The sequence below is a fragment of the Cherax quadricarinatus genome, unplaced genomic scaffold (assembly GCF_038502225.1).
Source record: "Cherax quadricarinatus isolate ZL_2023a unplaced genomic scaffold, ASM3850222v1 Contig3414, whole genome shotgun sequence".
Classification (NCBI taxonomy): domain Eukaryota; kingdom Metazoa; phylum Arthropoda; class Malacostraca; order Decapoda; family Parastacidae; genus Cherax; species Cherax quadricarinatus.
In genome coordinates this window covers 1-23,842 of record NW_027198440.1, presented here as the reverse complement: position 1 = coordinate 23,842, position 23,842 = coordinate 1, and the positions used below count along the sequence as shown (strand labels likewise).

General features: G+C 39.3%; 1 protein-coding gene across 1 annotated transcript; it reads right to left on the bottom strand.

The window, feature by feature from the left end:
- Positions 1-6,770: 6,770 nt before the first annotated feature.
- Positions 6,771-17,631, bottom strand: LOC138852018 (uncharacterized). The gene is made up of 5 exons (XM_070081631.1): positions 17,571-17,631; positions 11,400-11,444; positions 10,747-10,833; positions 8,473-8,661; positions 6,771-7,751 (listed from the first exon to the last, which is right to left on the bottom strand). The coding sequence occupies exons 2-5, from the start codon at positions 11,415-11,417 to the stop codon at positions 7,008-7,010; spliced, it is 1,038 nt and encodes a 345-aa protein (XP_069937732.1). The 5' UTR covers positions 11,418-11,444; positions 17,571-17,631; the 3' UTR covers positions 6,771-7,007.
- Positions 17,632-23,842: the final 6,211 nt, after the last annotated feature.

Sequence of the window (23,842 nt, the reverse complement as noted above, 5' to 3'; positions counted from 1 at the left end):
CTGAATCCCTTCACAAAATATTACCCTGCTCACACTCCAACAGCTCGTCAAGTCCCAAAAACCATTAGTCTCCACTCATTCCTATCTAACACACTCACAAATGCCTGCTGTACGTCCAAGCCCCTTGCACACAAAACTTCTTTTACTCCCTCTCTTCCTCCATCCTTCCCTAAGATGACCCCTACCCCTCCTTCCCTTCACTTAACATTTATACACCCTCACAGTAAAACTATTACATACAGTTTTTGACATTTATATAGTGTATAGTATTTATCTAAATTGCTACCATAGATATATACTGTGATGTAATAAGATATATCTAGTAATTTTTCATTCAATATAAAGTGGTGATAATATCTTTGGATAATATCCTGAGTATGATACAAGTGAAAACACTTCATTTTCTCATTCCATGGATTTAAACCAATGCTTCTAAAGCAGGTCATCATATAATCAAGATCTGCATCAGGTGATTTTCTCCTACAAATAAATAAAAAATGCACTGCTTCAATGGATGCCTTAAATATTAAACACAGCAAAATGCTGCAGGCATGGTCTATCAGTAGTTTCTGGAGTTCAACTCTTAATAATCCAAGGAGATGAGGATGGAAGGATAAGTAAGCTGGTAAGTCACATATCAACTGAGGTTAGGTTAGGTAAGGTGCATCAATAAACAGGACAAGTGTTTCCTGACGTGGGTCTTAGTCATATGATGACCAGCATCTGACTGAGGCCTTCTGCAGGGTTACCAATCCACCTTTTTAAAAATTATGCTTATGATTATAACCATTTTAAGAAGATTAAATGAGAAAGAAACAGCATTAAAATTACTCAGTCCAACCAGTATACAAAGCTAAAAAGTCACAGACCTCAAACGCTTTAACATTCTCTAATTGTACCTATGGCACCCCTACTTTTTGCTGTATTTCTTCTCTTCTCACCCGTACATAAGTTGTTATAACAGTGTGCAGATTATAATTCTGGCTCCCAAATATTGTATAAGCACAGATAATTAGAAATTATTTTCTTCTCCATTCCAGATCATTCAAGATACTTTGAGCAGCTCTTAACAGTTTTGAATATGTTATTGATCCTACACAGGCAGTAAGTAATCCTTGAATATTTTCTTGCTCAGATGGCTAAAATAAGTGACCATGGGCCCAAGAAAGCTTCTAGTGCCAACCCTGTGGTAAAAAGGGTGAGAATTAGTATGGAAATTAAGAAAGATTTTGAAGGGTTTGGGGGCTAACCCTGAATACACAACATATCCCTCCAAACTGCCAATATCCCAAACCCTTCCTTTAAAGTGCAGGCATTGTACTTCCCGTTTCCAGGACTCAAGTCCAGCTATATAAAATAACTGGTTTCCCTGAATCCCTTCACTAAATATTACCCTGCTCACACTCCAACAGCTCGTCAGGTCCCAAATACCATTCGTCTCCATTCACTCCTATCTAACACGCTCACGCACGCTTGCTGGAAGTCCAAGCCCCTCGCCCACAAAACCTCCTTTACCCCCTCCCTCCAACCTTTTCGAGGATGACCCCTACCCCGCCTTCCTTCCCCTACAGATTTATATGCTCTCCATGTCATTCTACTTTGATCCATTCTCTCTAAATGACCAAACCACCTCAACAACCCCTCTTCAGCCCTCTGACTAATACTTTTATTAACTCCACACCTTCTCCTAATTTCCACACTCCGAATTTTCTGCATAATATTTACACCACACATTGCCCTTAGACAGGACATCTCCACTGCCTCCAACCGCCTCCTCGCTGCAGCATTTACAACCCAAGCTTCACACCCATATAAGAGTGTTGGTACTACTATACTTTCATACATTCCCTTCTTTGCCTCCATAGATAACGTTTTTTGTCTCCACATATACCTCAACGCACCACTCACCTTTTTTCCTTCATCAATTCTATGATTAACCTCATCCTTCATAAATCCATCCGCTGACACATCAACTCCCAAATATCTGAAAACATTCACTTCTTCCATACTCCTCCTCCCCAATTTGATATCCAATTTTTCTTTATCTAAATCATTTGATACCCTTATCACCTTACTCTTTTCTGTGCTCACTTTCAACTTTCTACCTTTTCACACACTCCCAAACTCGTCCACTAACCTTTGCAACTTTTCTTTAGAATCTCCCATAAGCACAGTATCATCAGCAAAAAGCAACTGTGTCAATTCCCACTTTGTATTTGATTCCCCATAATTTAATCCCACCCCTCTCCCAAACACCCTAGCATTTACTTCTTTTACAACCCCATCTATAAATATATTAAACAACCATGGTGACATTACACATCCCTGTCTAAGACCTACTTTTACCGGGAAGTAGTCTCCCTCTCTTCTACACACCCTAACCTGAGCCTCACTATCCTCATAAAAACTCTTTACAGCATTTAGTAACTTACCACCTATTCCATATACTTGCAACATCTGCCACATTGCTCCCCTATCCACTCTATCATATGCCTTTTCTAAATCCATAAATGCAATGAAAACTTCCCTACCTTTATCTAAATACTGTTCACATATATGCTTCAATGTAAACACTTGATCTACACATCCCCTACCCACTCTAAAACCTCCTTGCTCATCCGCAATCCTACATTCTGTCTTACCTCTAATTCTTTCAATAATAACCCTACCGTACACTTTTCCTGGTATACTCAGTAAACTTATTCCTCTATAATTTTTACAATCTCTTTTGTCCCCCTTCCCTTTATATAAAGGGACTATACATGCTCTCTGCCAATCCCTAGGTACCTTCCCCTCTTTCATACATTTATTAAACAAAAATACCAACCACTCCAACACTATATCCCCCCCTGCTTTTAACCCTTTGACTGTTTCGGTCGTATATATATATATGTCTTACGCGCCACTGTTTCAGACGTATTTACACGCAAAAATTCTAGCAGCTTTAAATCAAGCGGGAGAAAGCTGGTAGGTCCACATGTGAGAGAATGGGTCTGTGTGGTCAGTGTGCACCACATTATGCACGCAGTGCATAATGAGAAATAAAACACTTGACTTTTTTGGATTAAAACGCTGACTTTGAGGTGTATTTTCATATAGTACATGTATTTATCATTGTATCCTTGTTCTCATGGTCTCTGGTGATAAAATAGAAAACATATTACAGAAATAGAGATGATTTTGATTACTTTTACGATGAAAACGACCTTGAAATTGAGCTCAAAGTAGCGGAAATGTTTGATTTTTACCAATGTTCAAGAGTAAGCAAATCACACCACACGTCCAATACACTTCAACTGGGGAGTCTAATATTCTTTCACTAGTGCACTGATATTATTTATACCATTTTTACAATAATGCAGTAGTCTGCATAACAGTAAATTTTGTATTTTTTTGTATGAATAAAAAATCAAAATAGAAAGCAATAGTAATATAAGAGGGGCCTAGAGACGTGACTAATGAACAGAGGATATGTTATTTTAGTGCCAAGAATGTCTACATTGTTTATTCTGGACCCTATTTTGAAATTGGCATCTTTTTTAATTTGCATGAAATTGGCCAAATTGCCAATTTCTGACCACTTTATTGGGTAGTTCAAATCGGTAAATGGGCAGTTTCTTGTACTCAACTGATAGAAAAAATGGAGTTCTAAAGAAATAGCTATGAGTTTGGTCAACTGGAACAACGGAATTGGCCAAAAACAGGGCTCAAAGTCGGCAAAATCGCCAATGCTTATGTGTCGCCGAGACCACAGACTTCGCAGGAGTGTAATTCCGTGAGTTTTCGACCAAATTTTGTACTTTTGGTGTCATTACCATCAGGAAAAGATTCTCTATCATTTCATAAGAAAGAATAATTTTTTTTTTTTTCAAAAATTGAGCGACATAGAATGACAGTTTCAAAGAGGGGCCTGAAACAGTCAAAGGGTTAACATTTCTGTCATGATCCCATCAGTTCCAGCTGCTTTACCCCCTTTCATTCTGCATAATGCTTCACGCACCTCCCCTACACTCATGTCCTGCTCTTCTTCACTCCTAAATGATGTTATACCTCCTCCCTTTCTTCGTTGACATTTAAAAGTTCCTCAAAATATTCCCACCATCTACCTAATACCTCCATCTCCCCATCTACTAACTCCCCTACTCTGTTTTTAACTGACAAACCAATTCGTTCCCTAGGCTTTCTTAACTTGTTTACCTCACTCCAAATTTTTTTCTTATTTTCATTACAATTTCTTGACAGTGCCTCTCCCACTCTATCATCTGTTCTCCTTTTGCACTCTCTCCCCACTCTCTTCACCTTTCTTTTACTCTCCATATACTCTGCTCTTCTTATAACACTTCTGCTTTGTAAAAGCCTCTCATAAGCCACCTTTTTCTCTTTTATCATACACTTTACTTCATCATTCCACTAATCACTCCTCTTTCCTCCTGCACCCACCCTCCTATAGCCACAAACTTCTGCCCCACACTCTAATACTGCATTTTTTAAATTATTCCAACCGTCTTCAACCCTCCCCCACTACTCATACTTGCACTAGCCCACTTTTCTGCCAATAGTTATTTATATCTCACCCTAACTTCCTCCTCCCTTAGTTTATACACTTTCACCTCTCTCTTACTTGTTGTTGCCATTTTCCTCTTGTCCTATCTACCTCTTACTCTAACTGTAGCTAACCCTGTCAGGGTTGAGAGGCCCTCTCCTAAACTCATTCTCAGGGTCGAAAATTTTTCGGAAAAAAAAAAAAAAATTTTCTTATGAAATGATAGAGAATCTTTTCCCAATCACAATGACTCCAAAAGTATGAAATTTGGTGGAAAACTTACGGAATTATGCTATCGCAAAGTTAATGGTCTCGATGTTGACGCATCGGCGATTTCGCCCACTTTGAGCCCTGTTTTCGGTCAATTTCAGTGTACTAGTCAACAAAAATCGTATCTATTTCACTAGAACTCCAGCTTTTCTATCGAATGAGTACAAGAAACCACCCATTTACCCATTTCAAGTGTCCAAAAAGTGGTTAGAAATTGGCAATTTTGCCAATTTCACACAAATTTTAGAAGATGCCAATTTCCAGATAGGGTCCAGAATAAGCAAGACAGACATTCCTGGCACTAAAATAACATTTTCTCTGTTCATTAGTCACATCCCAAGGCCCCTCTTACATCCCTTTTGCTTTCCACTTTGAATTTTTATTCTAAAAAAAAATAGAAGATTTACTGTTATGCAAACTACTGCATAGTGTAGAAATGGTATAAATAATATCAGCGCACTTGTGAAAGATTATTAGACTCACCAGTTGACGTGTATTGGACCCATAACATGATTTGTTTACTTTTGAACTTTGGTAAAAATCGAACATTTCTGCTACTTTGAGCTCCATTTCAAGGTACTTTTCATTGTAAAACCAGTCAAAATCATCTCAATTTCTGTAATATGTCTTCCATTCTATAAAATGAGACCAGGAAAACGAGAATGCAACCATAAATACCATACGAAAATACACTGCAAAGTCGCTGTTTTAAACCAAAAAGTCAGTTTTTTTTTTCTCATTATGCACTGTGTGCTGCAGGATTTTTTTTATACTGTGCACACTGACCACATAGACCCATTCTTTCATATGTAAGCCTACCAGCTTTCTCTCATTAGATTTGAAGGCACTAGAATTTAGGCATTCTAGTAAGTCGATAACCCTGATGCATAAGCCGTACTAGTACATCGGAAACCCTGAAAGGGTTAATTCTTTCAACAAACCGGCCGTATCCCACCAGGGCAGGGTGGTCCAAAAAGAAAAACAAAAGTTTCTCTTTTTAAATTTAGTAATTTATACAGGAGAAGGGGTTACTAGCCCCTTGCTCCCGGCATTTTAGTCGCCTCTTACAACACGCATGGCTTACGGAGGAAGAATTCTGTTCCACTTCCCCATGGAGATAAGAGGAAATAAACAAGAACAAGAACTAGAAAGAAAATAGAAGAAAACCCAGAGGGGTGTGTATATATATGCTTGTACATGTATGTGTAGTGTGACCTAAGTGTAAGTAGAAGTAGCAAGACGTACCTGTAATCTTGCATGTTTATGAGACAGAAAAAAGACACCAGCAATCCTACCATCATGTAAAACAATTACAGGCTTTCGTTTTACACTCACTTGGCAGGACGGTAGTACCTCCCTGGGTGGTTGCTGTCTACCAACCTACTACCTATACAGCTAACATATAACAAATAGGTAGTAGGTTGGTAGACAGCAACCGCCCAGGGAGGTACTACCGTCCTGCCAAGTGAGTGTAAAACGAAAGCCTGTAATTGTTTTACATGATGGTAGGATTGCTGGTGTCTTTTTTCTGTCTCATAAACATGCAAGATTTCAGGTACGTCTTGCTACTTCTACTTACACTTAGGTCACACTACACATACATGTACAAGCATATATATACACACCCCTCTGGGTTTTCTTCTATTTTCTTTCTAGTTCTTGTTCTTGTTTATTTCCTCTTATCTCCATGGGGAAGTGGAACAGAATTCTTCCTCCGTAAGCCATGCGTGTTGTAAGAGGCGACTAAAATGCCGGGAGCAAGGGGCTAGTAACCCCTTCTCCTGTATATATTACTAAATTTATAAAGAGAAACTTTCGTTTTTCTTTTTTGGCCACCCTGCCACGGTGGGATACGGCTGGTGTGTTGAAAGAAAGACTAGGACCCCAATGGAAATAAGACACTTTATCTGACTTTTTTGGATTATCCTAGGAAATTTACAAATAGGAATGTTACTATGTATGATAATTGCACTTATGTGTACCTTACTTACTGACTACATGTAAAGAAATATTTTCTAGCATTATTTCTACGCTACTTTTTTCATAGTTTGCATCTGTGAGCTCTGTCGATGTCATTCAGAAATTTCTTTTACAATTTTGTATCAGTTTATGATCTTAATGATCCTAGGGTGTCCTCCATTCCTTCTACTTTTGTAAGCACGTGTGTGAGAAAGTGAGTTACTGCAAGGGAAAGCTAGCAGTCTTTAAATGACAGATGACTACCTGTACTTACTCTTGCCCTTCCTCTGCCTCGGTGTTCAAAGTGGTTTCGTCCTCGGCCTCTTTCACGTTGTCTGCCCTTATCCTCATAGTCATCTTGATAACGCTGAGTATATTTTCCTCTCCCTCTTCCCTTACCTTTATCACTTCTTTGATCTTCATTATCATCTGGATAATATCTGATGTCTCGTGACGCAAAACTTAACTTCCCTCTTCTTCCTTCATCTCCACCACCAGCACCACAGTCACTACTTTCGGCACCATACCCTGCACCAAAATTTTCATTTTCTTGTCTTAATTTTTCATTAAATCTCCCTCTTCCCCCTCTCCCACATTCATATCCTCGTTCACCATCAGAGTTAAAAGAATTTCCATTACTTCTCCCCCTTCCCCTTCCTCGATTAAATCCTCTATCCCCTCGGCTCCCATATTCTCCCTCAGTCTGTCCACTGTCTAGTTTCCCATCATTTTCTCCCTCACTAAAATTAAATCCACCTCTACCACCTCTCCCAATACCTCTTCCTTCCCTGTCACATGTACTTTCCATTCCTCTATCTTCCCCTGACCCATCCCACAAACTTCCTCCCCCTCTCCCACCACGTTTTCCTCTTCCTCGTCCACCTCTTCCCCATTCTCTTTTATCTCTTCCTATCTCTATCCCATCTCTATCAGGATCAGACAGAAAACGGTATGAAGGATCTGGTGGAGGACCATCATTCTGAAAAAGTATAGTACAAGCTTATAATGTGCTGAAAAGTCATAATGAACATGAAAATATTTATGAAGTCATTAGGATGTGAACCAATTGCTTGGTGATCCTAGAATTATTAGCCCATTGTTTTAGCCACTGAATGCAAAAACCACCACACCACTGGTTTGAATCCTGAGCACTCCATTAAAATTGCTTATAATGATGAACATTCATTGCTTTTGGAAATAAATGGTATAAAATACCGACACAATGGAAATATAAACACATATGCAGTATAATGTGATCCTTTATTGACAACGTATCGCTCACACAGTGGGCTTTTTCAAGTCACAAACAGATCTACCTGGGGTGGAAGGTACGCAAGTATTTATAGTCAGGTTCAGAATGCTGAGGTCAGGTGGAGAAAGCTGCATCTGATGATGTTCCAAGCTACCCAAGATTTTAGACTCTATAACCCCACTCGGTACATCATCAGATGCAGCTTTCTCCACCTGACCTCAGCATTCTGAACCTGACTATAAATACTCGCGTACCTTCCACCCCAGGTAGATCTGCTTGTGACTTGAAAAAGCCCACTGTGTGGGCGAAACGTTGTCAATAAAGGATCACATTATAATACATATGTGTTTATATTTCCATTCATTGCTTTTGATTTACAGTACTATACATACTAACAAATTAAACTTTTATAGAACATGGCACAGTGAATGCATCCTAGGGCCCTTACTTCAGATAGTCTCTGCCTGGAAGGCATAATGTCTGCAGGACGAGGGGGGGGAGGGTGATCAAGCATCTCACGAGGCCTGTCTGACCTTTCTGGACGAACCCTGGGCATTTTCATTTTGTATGGTTTTACTTCATCCATTGTCACTGTTGAACTAAAAATATCGGCATTTTTCTTGTCAGCTTCAATTTCCTGAAAGAATAAACACTGAATGAAAAAGAGGCAGATGGAAAAACATTTATTATTTTTTTACAGATTAGGAGCTGTTATCCTGCATCAGCTCATTTCAAAGCCCAGCCCTATTTAATGTTGTATATGAATAGATATGAACTGGCAGATAATGATAAAAAAAAAGTGCTTTCAGAAGAGACCTTTTATTATTACAACATTTCACCCACATGTGGCCTTTTCAAGTACATATATGGAATACGTAAAAACAGTGGTAAATAAAGCAAATGGAAGAGGTGCTATGCTACCGGGTCAGGTCAGGTGCCACTAGAACAGGTCAGGTACTGTCTGCTAAGGCCAGGTGCTGTTACAGGTGGGGTCAAGTGATGCTGGGTGCAGGTAAGGCCAAGGGGTCATGTCATGGTATTTTGTATTAATATGTTATTCAAGTTTCTCCTATGTATGGACTGATGAAGCCACTGTGTGGCGAAACGTTTCCTCAATAAAGATACCCAAGAGTTGCACATGTGTCTAATTTATCAAGATTATTCATGCAGTGGGTTTTTATAAAATATACATCCCTCTGTTTCACTGTATGGTGTTGGTGAGGTTAGAAAGTGGCAGTCTCAAAATACCTGCATTTAGTATTGTGTTTTATTTGTAAAGATGTGCTTAGCCCCAGTTCATGATTAATGAAAGAGTGCTGCAGTATATTATGCATATGTTGCAAGTGTCATCTATTCTGCATGCATATTTGTGTTCTTAAAGTCTGGTATTTAAATACTTTATAGTCTCACATACATAAAAGTGATCACAACCACTACAACATGTACCACAAAGTCCTGGTATCCCTACGTTCTTGTCAAAGAGAGGTGTTTTGGTGAATTCTTTTATGGTTTTGGTAGAGAGTACAGTTACACTCATGTTGGCTTACTGGAGGAGGAAGGGGATTATGGCTGCTGCTGTTGGTCCAGTGAGAAATATTAATCATGACCCAGCAATGGTTATGTTTTCTTTGGGTTTAGGAAGAATGTTGGAGGACTTGTTTCTGTAGGAACTGATGATGTGCTCTATAAGAGCATCAGTGTGCTCTCTACCAAAACCATCAAGAAATCACCAAAACGCCTTGCCTCAACAGACACACAGGCACAGCAGGAGTCTATAGCATACCTTATGGTGGTTTTGATCATGATTATGTAGGCATGACAGCAAAGTATTTAGAGACAGTACAGTACTAGGCTTAAAGAAAACAAATGTGAACAAAATGGATGACACACAAAATGCATACATGATACATGGCAGCATAAAATTCACATATATATTATGAACTGGGAACAAACTGCTTAAGACTGCTATCATTCAGCCATCTCACCAATACCATAAAACAAAACAGAGGTATTGGTATGTACATTTATCTACATCTATTGCACAGATAATCTTGAATCAACATACTATATTAAACACACAATACCATGCTCTGACTTCCTTGACCTCGCCTTTACCCAGCATCACTAGACCTTGCCTGTAATAAAACCTGATCTTATCCTAGCAATACCTGACCTGACCCAGAGGCACCTCACCTTCTCCACTTACCTGGAGTTTACCTGGAGAAGGTTTCGGGGGTCAAAGCCCCTGCGGCTCAGTCTGAGACCAGGCCTCATGGTGGATCAGGGTCTGATCAGCCAGGCTGTTACTGCTGGCCACATGCAAACTGACGTACGAACCACAGTCTGCTTCATTTACCACCGCTTTACATGCAGTATTCCAAGTAGTGGGTAAAGCCCCAAGTGGGTGAAACAACATTGTAGTAGAAAAAAGTTTCTTTGCTGAAAGTGTCTTTTTACTCTACTATCTAAGATATACTATTACTAATACCCCGAAGTATGTCACCAATAACAGGTGTACGGTGATTTTCCCATACATCTTGACTCACTAAGGATTGAACCCAGGTCCCCTGGTAGTGAGCTGAGGACATGACCTGAGTTATGACTTATCTAAATTTCTAAAGCATCGTATGTACATACAAAATATTTATCAAGGTAAGTATGATTTCAGGTTATGGACTGAAGTAATATAGTTTTTATAATCCAAGTGAGGAAAGCTGACTACCTGATGTCGTTTACGAAGCTCTTCATTTTTCCGTCTAATATTTTCCATTTTTTGGTTGAGAAGCTTCTCCTTCTCCTCACGTGACATCTAAATAAAATAAAAGATAACTAGATTTAAATCAAATTTAATATACCAACTGTGTCAGTCAAGTCTTAATATAAAAGGTATAACAATACTTCATGATGCCTGTTTTATTCAATTTTAACAATTAAAATACAGAACAGTACAGTACACTATACTCTGTATGAGCAGTTAAAGCACAAGTTTAATTAATATATAACAAATTTTAGGAAGTAATCACAGTTAAACTACAAACTGAAAATAAAACAACTTCATTTTGTTTTAGAACATTATCATGTTCTGAGTGAAAAAGTAAAGGTGAGAAAAGCCACTTAAGACAGAACACTGAGAAGTTAAGAGACAGCCAGAGTCAGAGGAGGTCACATGTGTGCTGAAGATTAGAACATTCAGTTGGATAAAGTACTGGGATAGGCAGATATACCTACAGAAGCAAAACCTGAGCAAAGATTAATGTTTGGGAAGTTGCATATAAGGGTTGATTTAACAAGATGGAATCTGTTAAGGTTCAAAGAGGAATGGTTAATTCTGGAAGAATACATTAATTAGGTATAAATCATTTGTAGTGTACTCACCCCTGAGTCAAGTGACATGATGACTGCTGCCACAAATGCAACAAACTGGAGTGAATAATAAAAAAAATTACAAATTAGAATACACTTATTCATTATATATTTAATAAACTCTTAGATTTAATTTTTCTTTATTAAATTGTACAAAGTGATAAGTAAATTTTATAAAATACGCAAGTAAAGTGAAGACAATTATTTTATTTGGAGGAAGCATAAACCCACAGGGGTTACACTACACTTAGGGAATGGGAGACAACTGGGTTCACTCTCCAAGGGGAGAGCAGATCCAATTCTGTAGATCAAGAGCCTTTTTACCAGTAACTAACATCTCCTTTGAGGGGTTTCTACACCTCAGTTTTAGTTTTCATGTTAATTTATACTACTGTATTTCTAGTTTAGCCATAATTATGCAACACATTGCAGTTTCTTGTAGCAATATAAATGAAGGTCTAAACAATACTCAAAGACATTTGATGTATTAAATTATTTTAAGCAGTATAGTTGGCAGTTCAATGAATCAGTTGTAGCACCTGTGATTGACAACCATGGAACCTGGGTGAAGATATTGTGCATGATACTGTGAAGATATTGTGCATGATACTGTGAAGATATTGTGCATGATACTGTGAAGATATTGTGCATGATACTGTGAAGATATTGTGCATGATACTGTGAAGATATTGTGCATGATATTGTGAAGATATTGTGCATGATACTGTGAAGATATTGTGCATGATACTGTGAAATGAGTGAGCTACTCAAGTCCCAATATGACTCAGTTTTTAGCAAGCCGCTAACCAGACTGAGAGTCGAAGATCAAAATGAATTTTTTATGAGAGAGCCAAAAAATTGGATTAACACAAGCCTATCCGATGTTATCCTGACGCCAAATGACTTCGAACAGGCGATAAATGACATGCCCATGCACTCTGCCCCAGGGCCAGACTCATGGAACTCTGTGTTCATCAAGAACTGCAAGAAGCCCCTATCACGAGCCTTTTCCATCCTATGGAGAGGGAGCATGGACACGGGGGTCGTCCCTCAGTTACTAAAAACAACAGACATAGCCCCACTCCACAAAGGGGGCAGTAAAGCAACAGCAAAGAACTACAGACCAATAGCACTAACATCCCATATCATAAAAATCTTTGAAAGGGTCCTAAGAAGCAAGATCACCACCCATCTAGAAACCCATCAGTTACACAACCCAGGGCAACATGGGTTTAGAACAGGTCGCTCCTGTCTGTCTCAACTACTGGATCACTACGACAAGGTCCTAAATGCACTAGAAGACAAAAAGAATGCAGATGTAATATATACAGACTTTGCAAAAGCCTTCGACAAGTGTGACCATGGCGTAATAGCGCACAAAATGCGCGCTAAAGGAATAACAGGAAAAGTCGGTCGATGGATCTATAATTTCCTCACTAACAGAACACAGAGAGTAGTCGTCAACAGAGTAAAGTCCGAGGCAGCTACGGTGAAAAGCTCTGTTCCACAAGGCACAGTACTAGCTCCCATCTTGTTCCTCATCCTCATATCCGACATAGACAAGGATGTCAGCCACAGCACCGTGTCTTCCTTTGCAGATGACACCCGAATCTGCATGACAGTGTCTTCCATTGCAGACACTGCAAGGCTCCAGGCGGACATCAACCAAATCTTTCAGTGGGCTGCAGAAAACAATATGAAGTTCAACGATGAGAAATTTCAATTACTCAGATATGGTAAACATGAGGAAATTAAATCTTCATCAGAGTACAAAACAAATTCTGGCCACGAAATAGAGCGAAACACCAACGTCAAAGACCTGGGAGTGATTATGTCGGAGGATCTCACCTTCAAGGACCATAACATTGTATCAATCGCATCTGCTAGAAAAATGACAGGATGGATAATGAGAACCTTCAAAACTAGGGAGGCCAAGCCCATGATGACACTCTTCAGGTCACTTGTTCTATCTAGGCTGGAATATTGCTGCACTCTAACAGCACCTTTCAAGGCAGGTGAAATTGCCGACCTAGAAAATGTACAGAGAACTTTCACGGCGCGCATAACGGAGATAAAACACCTCAATTACTGGGAGCGCTTGAGGTTTCTAAACCTGTATTCCCTGGAACGCAGGAGGGAGAGATACATGATTATATACACCTGGAAAATCCTAGAGGGACTAGTACCGAACTTGCACACGAAAATCACTCACTACGAAAGCAAAAGACTTGGCAGACGATGCACCATCCCCCCAATGAAAAGCAGGGGTGTCACTAGCACGTTAAGAGACCATACAATAAGTGTCAGGGGCCCGAGACTGTTCAACTGCCTCCCAGCACACATAAGGGGGATTACCAACAGACCCCTGGCAGTCTTCAAGCTGGCACTGGACAAGCACCTAAAGTCAGTTCCTGATCAGCCGGGCTGTGGCTCGTACGTTGGTTTGCGTGCAGCCAGCAGCAACAGCCTGGTTGATCAGGCACTGATCCACCAGGAGGCCTGGTCACAGACCGGGCCGCGGGGGCGTTGACCCCCGAAACTCTCTCCAGGTAAACTCCAGGTAAACTCCAGGCAGTGAAGATATTGTGCATGATACTGTGAAGATATTGTGCATGATACTGTGCAGTGAATATATTGTGCATGATACTGTGCAGTGAATATATTGTGCATGATACTGTGAAGATATTGTGCATGATACTGTGAAGATATTGTGCATGATACTGTGAAGATATTGTGCATGATACTGTGCAGTGAAGATATTGTGCATGATACTGTGAAGATATTGTGCATGATACTGTGAAGATATTGTGCATGATACTGTGAAGATATTGTGCATGATACTGTGAAGATATTGTGCATGATACTGTGAAGATATTGTGCATGATACTGTGAAGATATTGTGCATGATACTGTGCAGTGAAGATATTGTGCATGATACTGTGAAGATATTGTGCATGATACTGTGCAGTGAAGATATTGTGCATGATACTGTGCAGTGAAGATATTGTGCATGATACTGTGCAGTGAAGATATTGTGCATGTTTTCTAACATGTTTCTCCTGTTCACTTAGCATTAAGTAGGTATCTGGATGTTAGCATTAAGTAGGTATCTGGATGTTAGCATTAAGTTGGTATCTGGATGTTAGCATTAAGTTGGTATCTGGATGTTAGCATTAAGTAGGTATCTGGATGTTAGCATTAAGTTGGTATCTGGATGTTAGCATTAAGTTGGTATCTGGATGTTAGCATTAAGTTGGTATCTGGATGTTAGCATTAAGTAGGTATCTGGATGTTAGCATTAAGTAGGTATCTGGATGTTAGCATTAAGTAGGTATCTGGATGTTAGCATTAAGTTGGTATCTGGATGTTAGCATTAAGTTGGTATCTGGATGTTAGCATTAAGTTGGTATCTGGATGTTAGCATTAAGTTGGTATCTGGATGTTAGCATTAAGTAGGTATCTGGATGTTAGCATTAAGTAGGTATCTGGATGTTAGCATTAAGTTGGTATCTGGATGTTAGCATTAAGTTGGTATCTGGATGTTAGCATTAAGTAGGTATCTGGATGTTAGCATTAAGTAGGTATCTGGATGTTAGCATTAAGTAGGTATCTGGATGTTAGCATTAAGTTGGTATCTGGATGTTAGCATTAAGTAGGTATCTGGATGTTAGCATTAAGTTGGTATCTGGATGTTAGCATTAAGTTGGTATCTGGATGTTAGCATTAAGTTGGTATCTGGATGTTAGCATTAAGTAGGTATCTGGATGTTAGCATTAAGTAGGTATCTGGATGTTAGCATTAAGTAGGTATCTGGATGTTAGCATTAAGTTGGTATCTGGATGTTAGCATTAAGTAGGTATCTGGATGTTAGCATTAAGTTGGTATCTGGATGTTAGCATTAAGTTGGTATCTGGATGTTAGCATTAAGTTGGTATCTGGATGTTAGCATTAAGTTGGTATCTGGATGTTAGCATTAAGTAGGTATCTGGATGTTAGCATTAAGTTGGTATCTGGATGTTAGCATTAAGTTGGTATCTGGATGTTAGCATTAAGTAGGTATCTGGATGTTAGCATTAAGTTGGTATCTGGATGTTAGCATTAAGTTGGTATCTGGATGTTAGCATTAAGTTGGTATCTGGATGTTAGCATTAAGTTGGTATCTGGATGTTAGCATTAAGTAGGTATCTGGATGTTAGCATTAAGTAGGTATCTGGATGTTAGCATTAAGTTGGTATCTGGATGTTAGCATTAAGTTGGTATCTGGATGTTAGCATTAAGTAGGTATCTGGATGTTAGCATTAAGTTGGTATCTGGATGTTAGCATTAAGTTGGTATCTGGATGTTAGCATTAAGTTGGTATCTGGATGTTAGCATTAAGTAGGTATCTGGATGTTAGCATTAAGTAGGTATCTGGATGTTAGCATTAAGTTGGTATCTGGATGTTAGCATTAAGTTGGTATCTGGATGTTAGCATTAAGTTGGTATCTGGATGTTAGCATTAAGTAGGTATCTGGATGTTAGCATTAAGTAGGTATCTGGATGTTAGCATTAAGTTGGTATCTGGATGTTAGCATTAAGTAGGTATCTGGATGTTAGCATTAAGTAGGTATCTGGATGTTAGCATTAAGTAGGTATCTGGATGTTAGCATTAAGTAGGTATCTGGATGTTAGCATTAAGTTGGTATCTGGATGTTAGCATTAAGTAGGTATCTGGATGTTAGCATTAAGTAGGTATCTGGATGTTAGCATTAAGTAGGTATCTGGATGTTAGCATTAAGTAGGTATCTGGATGTTAGCATTAAGTAGGTATCTGGATGTTAGCATTAAGTAGGTATCTGGATGTTAGCATTAAGTAGGTATCTGGATGTTAGCATTAAGTTGGTATCTGGATGTTAGCATTAAGTAGGTATCTGGATGTTAGCATTAAGTAGGTATCTGGATGTTAGCATTAAGTAGGTATCTGGATGTTAGCATTAAGTAGGTATCTGGATGTTAGCATTAAGTAGGTATCTGGATGTTAGCATTAAGTAGGTATCTGGATGTTAGCATTAAGTAGGTATCTGGATGTTAGCATTAAGTTGGTATCTGGATGTTAGCATTAAGTAGGTATCTGGATGTTAGCATTAAGTAGGTATCTGGATGTTAGCATTAAGTAGGTATCTGGATGTTAGCATTAAGTAGGTATCTGGATGTTAGCATTAAGTAGGTATCTGGATGTTAGCATTAAGTAGGTATCTGGATGTTAGCATTAAGTAGGTATCTGGATGTTAGCATTAAGTAGGTATCTGGATGTTAGCATTAAGTAGGTATCTGGATGTTAGCATTAAGTAGGTATCTGGATGTTAGCATTAAGTAGGTATCTGGATGTTAGCATTAAGTAGGTATCTGGATGTTAGAATTAAGTAGGTATCTGGATGTTAGCATTAAGTAGGTATCTGGATGTTAGCATTAAGTAGGTATCTGGATGTTAGCATTAAGTAGGTATCTGGATGTTAGCATTAAGTAGGTATCTGGATGTTAGCATTAAGTAGGTATCTGGATGTTAGGATCCTGGGTAAGAGAACCAACCTACATCAATGGAAATATGTCACACGGTAAGAAAGTTTATTTAGGTACAGGTACACAAGTACAATTATCATACCTAGTAACACATGTTAATTACCTAGGATAATAAAAAAAATAAATGATTTATTTCCACTGGTGTCTTGACTGCTTGACTTTTTTGGGTTATCCTGGGGTTATTAATCCTCCAGATTAATACTCCCAATAAATCTTAATTATTTTCTGTATCATTATTTGACATTATTATTATATTAGTAAATTCATGAAGGGGGAAGCGATAAACCCGCAACACTCATACACACATTATTATTCACGAAAGCGTGCTAAACCCATAAGGGTCATGCAGCATCTGGGGAAATGGGAAGCAATCAGGTTCGAGCCAAGTGTGAGGAGGATAAGTCCAATTCCTCGGATCAAGAGCCCATCACCGGCATCAAAGCATCTTAAGGGAACTTGACCTATTAACTAAGGTCAGTCACTTTACTTTTCAATGCAGTTCTCTCACTCATCTCAACCTCACATTAATTACAATATTCATAAAAAATCTCCTGTCTACAATATTCCTCAAAATGTGGGTTATAAAAACAGTTCTGACTTAATACAGAAACTATCAATAATTACCTAGTGAAAAATGATTTTTGATGTAACTCTGACACAGTCCAGAGACATCAAACACTTCTTAGCGAACAATATAATCAGCGCACACATCACTCACACTTCAAATTTTATCTCCCTCAAAAAAAAAAAAATGAATTTGTGAACACATTTTTATTTATTTTATATATTTTTTTTCGTCTAGAGCTGCCGGCCGCCTGTCCTGGGATCGAACCCCGGACCCCAGCAGCGAGAGTCGCACCCGTAAATTGTGAGGTTATTACCTAAGTAATTGTGAGTTCATTACCTTTGTAACTTGTTCATCTATTAAAACTTTGGGGTCCAGTTCCTGGACCCATTATGTACCTTTGTAATCTTGTGACTACCACCCACACCACGGGTATGGGGGTGCATAATAAACATATTAAACTAACTAACTGGGTCACAGTGGAATGTATCCTTGTGAACACAACCTTCCTATACATATTATGTACAAAGACAAGTAATGCGGAGCAAACTTCAGTAAGTATAGAGATCCAGTCCTTGTATCAGTGACCATAATTTATTCTTTAATAATAATAATAATAATAATAATAATAATAATAATAATAATAATAATAATAATAATAATAATAATAATAATAATAATAATCTAAGGATGCTACCAACTAGGCTAATATTAGGTCGGTTTTTATCTTTAAACATTGTATAAGAGGAACATTGGAGCAGGTTTACTGCCCCATACTACCTAGAGTATACCTGGAGGGGGTTTCGGGGGTCAATGCCCCCGAGGCCCGGTCCATGACCAGGCCTCCGGGTGGATCAGGGCCTGATCAACCAAGCTGTAACTATTGGCCACACGTAAACCGATGTATGAGCCACAGCCTGGCCGGTCAGAAACTGACTTCAAGTGCCTGTTTAGCGCCTTCTTGAAGACAGCCAAGGGGTTTAATTGTAATTCTCCTTATGTATGCTGGGAGGCAGTTGAAGTCTTTTCTTTTCGTAGGGAGTGATTTTCGTGTGCAGATCTAGGACTAGTCTCTCTAGGATTTTCCATGTGTATATTATCACGTATCTTTCTCGCCTGCATTCCAGGGAGTGCAAACCAACTGACTTCAACCATTCCCAGTAATTTAGGTGCTGTACTGTACTTATACATGCCATGAAGATTCTCTATATATAGTCTCCAGGTCTGCAATTTCGTCTGCCTTAAAGGGGGCCATTAATGTGCAGCAATATTCCAGCCTAGATAGAACAAACGATTTGAAGAGAATCATCATGGGCTTGGCATCCCTAGTTTTGAAGGTTCTCATTATCCATCCTATCATTTTCGTAGATGTGGTAGATACATTGTTGTGGTCTTTGAAAGTTAGATCCTTTGATATTATCACTACCCGGTCCTTCACATTAGTTTTTCTCTCTATTGTGTAGTTGGAATTTGTTTTAAACTCTGATAGTTTTAATTTCTTCGAGTTTTCCATAGCGAAGTAATTGAAATTTGTCTACAGTGAACTTCATGTTATTTTCTGCGGCCCATTGTGGGATGGATGTGAGGGACCTGCCTAGTATGGGCCAACAGGCCTGCTGTAGTGTTCCTCCTTTTTCATGTTCTTATGTGGATGATATCCGCCTGGAGTCTTGTAGTGTCGTCGACGGAGGACAGTCATGCAAATTCAGGTGTCATCCGCAAAGGAAGGGACGGTGCTGTGGCTGACATCTCTGTTGAAAATGGTATAAAATACCGACAGGTTAAAGATATATGCAACAGTTGGACATATTTATTGATAAAACGTTTCGCCTACACAGTAGCCTTCTTCAGTCAAATACAAAGGAAGCAATAGTAATGAAATAAAGATGATGTAATCAGAGAAGCAGAATATCATCATTTTTTCTACACTAACCAATAATAATAACAACACCACCAATAACAATAATAATTATATGGCATAGTATATAAAGTTGTGCGCCAAGACAAGTGTTCGCTAGTAACATTGTGCGGTGGCCCGGTGGCCTGGTGGCTAAAGCTCCCGCTTCACACACGGAGGGCCCGGGTTCGATTCCCGGCGGGTGGAAACATTTCGACACGTTTCCTTACACCTGTTGTCCTGTTCACCTAGCAGCAAATAGGTACCTGGGTGTTAGTCGACTGGTGTGGGTCGCATCCTGGGGGACAAGATTAAGGACCACAATGGAAATAAGTTAGACAGTCCTCGATGACGCACTGACTTTCTTGGGTTATCCTGGGTGGCTAACCCTCCGGGGTTAAAAATCCGAACGAAATCTTATCTTATCTTATCACTCTAAATAAACTTACTAAATAAACCTGTACCTAAATAAACTTACTAAATAAACCTGTACCTAAATAAACTTACTAAATAAACCTGTACCTAAATAAACTTACTAAATAAACCTGTACCTAAATAAACTTACTAAATAAACCTGTACCTAAATAAACTTACTAAATAAACCTGTACCTAAATAAACTTACTAAATAAGCCTGTACCTAAATAAACTTACTAAATAAACCTGTACCTAAATAAACTTACTAAATAAACCTGTACATAAATAAACTTACTAAATAAACCTGTACCTAAATAAACTTACTAAATAAACCTGTACCTAAATAAACTTACTAAATAAACCTGTACATAAATAAACTTACTAAATAAACCTGTACCTAAATAAACTTACTAAATAAACCTGTACCTAAATAAACTTACTAAATAAACCTGTACCTAAATAAACTTACTAAATGAACCTGTACCTAAATAAACTTACTAAATAAACCTGTACCTAAATAAACTTACTAAATAAACCTGTACCTAAATAAACTTACTAAATAAACCTGTACCTAAATAAACTTACTAAATAAGCCTGTACCTAAATAAACTTACTAAATAAACCTGTACCTAAATAAACTTACTAAATAAACCTGTACATAAATAAACTTACTAAATAAACCTGTACCTAAATAAACTTACTAAATAAACCTGTACCTAAATAAACTTACTAAATAAACCTGTACATAAATAAACTTACTAAATAAACCTGTACATAAATAAACTTACTAAATAAACCTGTACCTAAATAAACTTACTAAATAAGCCTGTACCTAAATAAACTTACTAAATAAACCTGTACCTAAATAAACTTACTAAATAAACCTGTACATAAATAAACTTACTAAATAAACCTGTACCTAAATAAACTTACTTGCTTTAATACAAGTGTTTGAACGCTATTTTATAGCCCTAAGTAAATATGTCTCTCTTTTTGTGTTAAATGTGTGAATATTTCATTTAATAAAGACTAGCTTCATATCGTGTTATGTTCCCTACAATAAATATGTCTTCATATTAAACATGTCTTCACATTACACCTGCTTACTGATGCTTCTGTTCACCTGGCTGTAAATAGGTACTACCTCAGGTGACCTAAGTCTTAGCTCACTATTGTGGGTCACATCCTGGAAAACACCAGAAACACCAAAATGGAAATAACCTGCATTGAATTTCTTGACCCATCATCACCATCATCATCGTCGTCGTCATCGTCGTCGTCATCGTCGTCGTCATCATCATCGTCGTCATCACCATCATCATCGTCGTCATCACCATCATCATCGTCGTCGTCATCATCGTCGTCGTCGTCATCATCGTCGTCATCATCGTCATCATCGTCGTCGTCATCATCATCATCGTCGTCATCATCGTCGTCGTCATCATCGTCGTCATCGTCATCATCATCGTCGTCATCATCGTCGTCGTCGTCATCATCGTCGTCATCATCGTCATCATCGTCGTCGTCATCATCATCATCGTCGTCATCATCGTCGTCGTCATCATCGTCGTCATCGTCATCATCATCGTCGTCATCATCGTCGTCGTCGTCATCATCGTCGTCATCATCGTCATCATCGTCGTCGTCATCATCATCATCGTCGTCATCATCGTCGTCGTCATCATCGTCGTCATCGTCATCATCATCGTCGTCATCATCGTCGTCGTCATCATCGTCGTCATCGTCATCATCATCGTCGTCATCGTCGTCATCATCGTCACTGTGTCTGACTTTTTTGGGTTATCCTAGGTTCTCTACACATATGCTGCTATGTATGATAATTCTGTGTAACTGTATTGTGTATACCTGAATAAACTTACTTACTTACTAATCATCATCATCGTCGTCGTCGTCGTCATCGTCGTCGTCATCATCATCGTCGTCATCACCATCATCATCGTCGTCGTCATCATCGTCGTCGTCGTCATCATCGTCGTCATCATCGTCATCATCGTCGTCGTCATCATCATCATCGTCGTCATCATCGTCGTCGTCATCATCGTCGTCATCGTCATCATCATCGTCGTCATCATCGTCGTCGTCATCATCGTCGTCATCGTCATCATCATCGTCGTCATCGTCGTCATCATCGTCATCATCATTATCATCGTCGTCGTCGTCGTCGTCATCGTCGTCATCATCGTCACTGTGTCTGACTTTTTTGGGTTATCCCAGGTTCTCTACACATATGCTGCTATGTATGATAATTCTGTGTAACTGTATTTGTGTATACCTGAATAAACTTACTTACTTACTAATCATCATCATCGTCGTCGTCGTCGTCATCGTCGTCATCATCGTCATCATCATTATCATCGTCGTCGTCGTCGTCGTCATCATCGTCGTCATCGTCGTCATCGTCGTCATCGTCATCATCGTCATCGTCATCGTCATCATCATCATCATCATCATCATCATCATCATCATCATCATCATCATCATCATCATCATCATCATCATCATCATCATCATCATCATCATCATCATCATCATGGGTCATTCCCGTGGCCTGGCTGGCAAAGCTCTCGCTTCCACACGGTGGGTCCGGGTTCGATTCCAGGCGGGATAGATACTCAAGGGCTATACAGCGCTACAGTCAGTCATAAAAAAAAAAAACGAGTGGGGTTCGAACCCACAGTCAGTCACATTATTATTGTAATAAAGTTGGTAGAATTACCGACAATATGTAAAGTAAAAGACACAAGTGCAACTAATGTGACATTTATTGTGGCAACGTTTCGCTCTTCAGGAGCGTTATCAAGCCATTACAAACAATATGTATGTATGTATAATGTTGGCCAAGACCGTAGTCCTGGCACGGGTCTCAATCTTGCGATGACCCGTCTCTGGCTCCCGAGGGAGAAAGGTTTCTACAATGATGCGACATATGCTGTTCAAGCACTCTTCTGGTCAGTTCAACTGGTGCATCTCATAAGCGACAACACCGTATGTACTCCTAACTATGGACACTAGCGAGGAGGAGGATATGTCGTTATCACAGGTAACAGCTTGTCTGGTTCGTTGACTCCATGGTACACTAGTGTGGCCGCAGTCATCTCTGGTTCCTCTTCGGGAGGGAATATCACTCCTAGTTGCCTGCAGAGTGTCTCAGTAACTTCGCACTCCAGAAGATAGTGTGTTAGGGGCCGCTGGACAACGTGCTGACAGTACTGGCACATCTCCTCCTCAGCCTTGTCTACCATCATCTTGGCTGTGGGAAAGCCCAAACGAAGCCGATGGATGGCGGTACACTGCTCTCTGGACCAGCTTCTATCATATGGAGGGGGTTCTCCCCGAGTCGCTGCTCGGTACCACTGTTGAGATGGGGTATCACCTAAGACCTCCCCGATAAGTTTCATGGCTCTGGCAGCCACCAGTTTGGTCTGTCGTAGGCTGATTGGGACAGTAATCCCAACATGTGGATAGTCTGTTGCTGCCTTGGCTGCATCATCTGCCGCCTCATTTCCCCGGATGCCACCTGGGGTGTATGTACAATGTTCGCCAAGACCGTAGTCCTGGCACGGGTCTCAATCTTGCGATGACCCGTCTCTGGTCAGAGGGTATATAAAGGCTCAGAGTGAGGTGTAATACTAGTGAGGTAACATTTCGATGTTCACTTGTGGTAGTAGTAGTAGTAGTAGTAGTAGTAGTAGTAGTAGTAGTAATAGTAGTAGTAGTGGTAGTAGTAGTAGTAGTGGTGGTAGTGACAAAAGTAATACAATATGGTAGAGCAATTAATTCGTACGTGAGTAAAAGGATATAAAAGCTATTACTTGGGTAACAAAAATAGGTTGGATAAATATAGACTGGTCAGAGAAATAGCAAGCATCGAACTTAAGCTAAAAGAATCCTTTAGGAGTCAGGAATCGCGGGAAGAACTAAAAGCCATAAATGAAATCGAAAGAAACCCAAAGTATTTCTTCTCCTATGCCAAATCAAAATCGAGAACAACGTCCAGT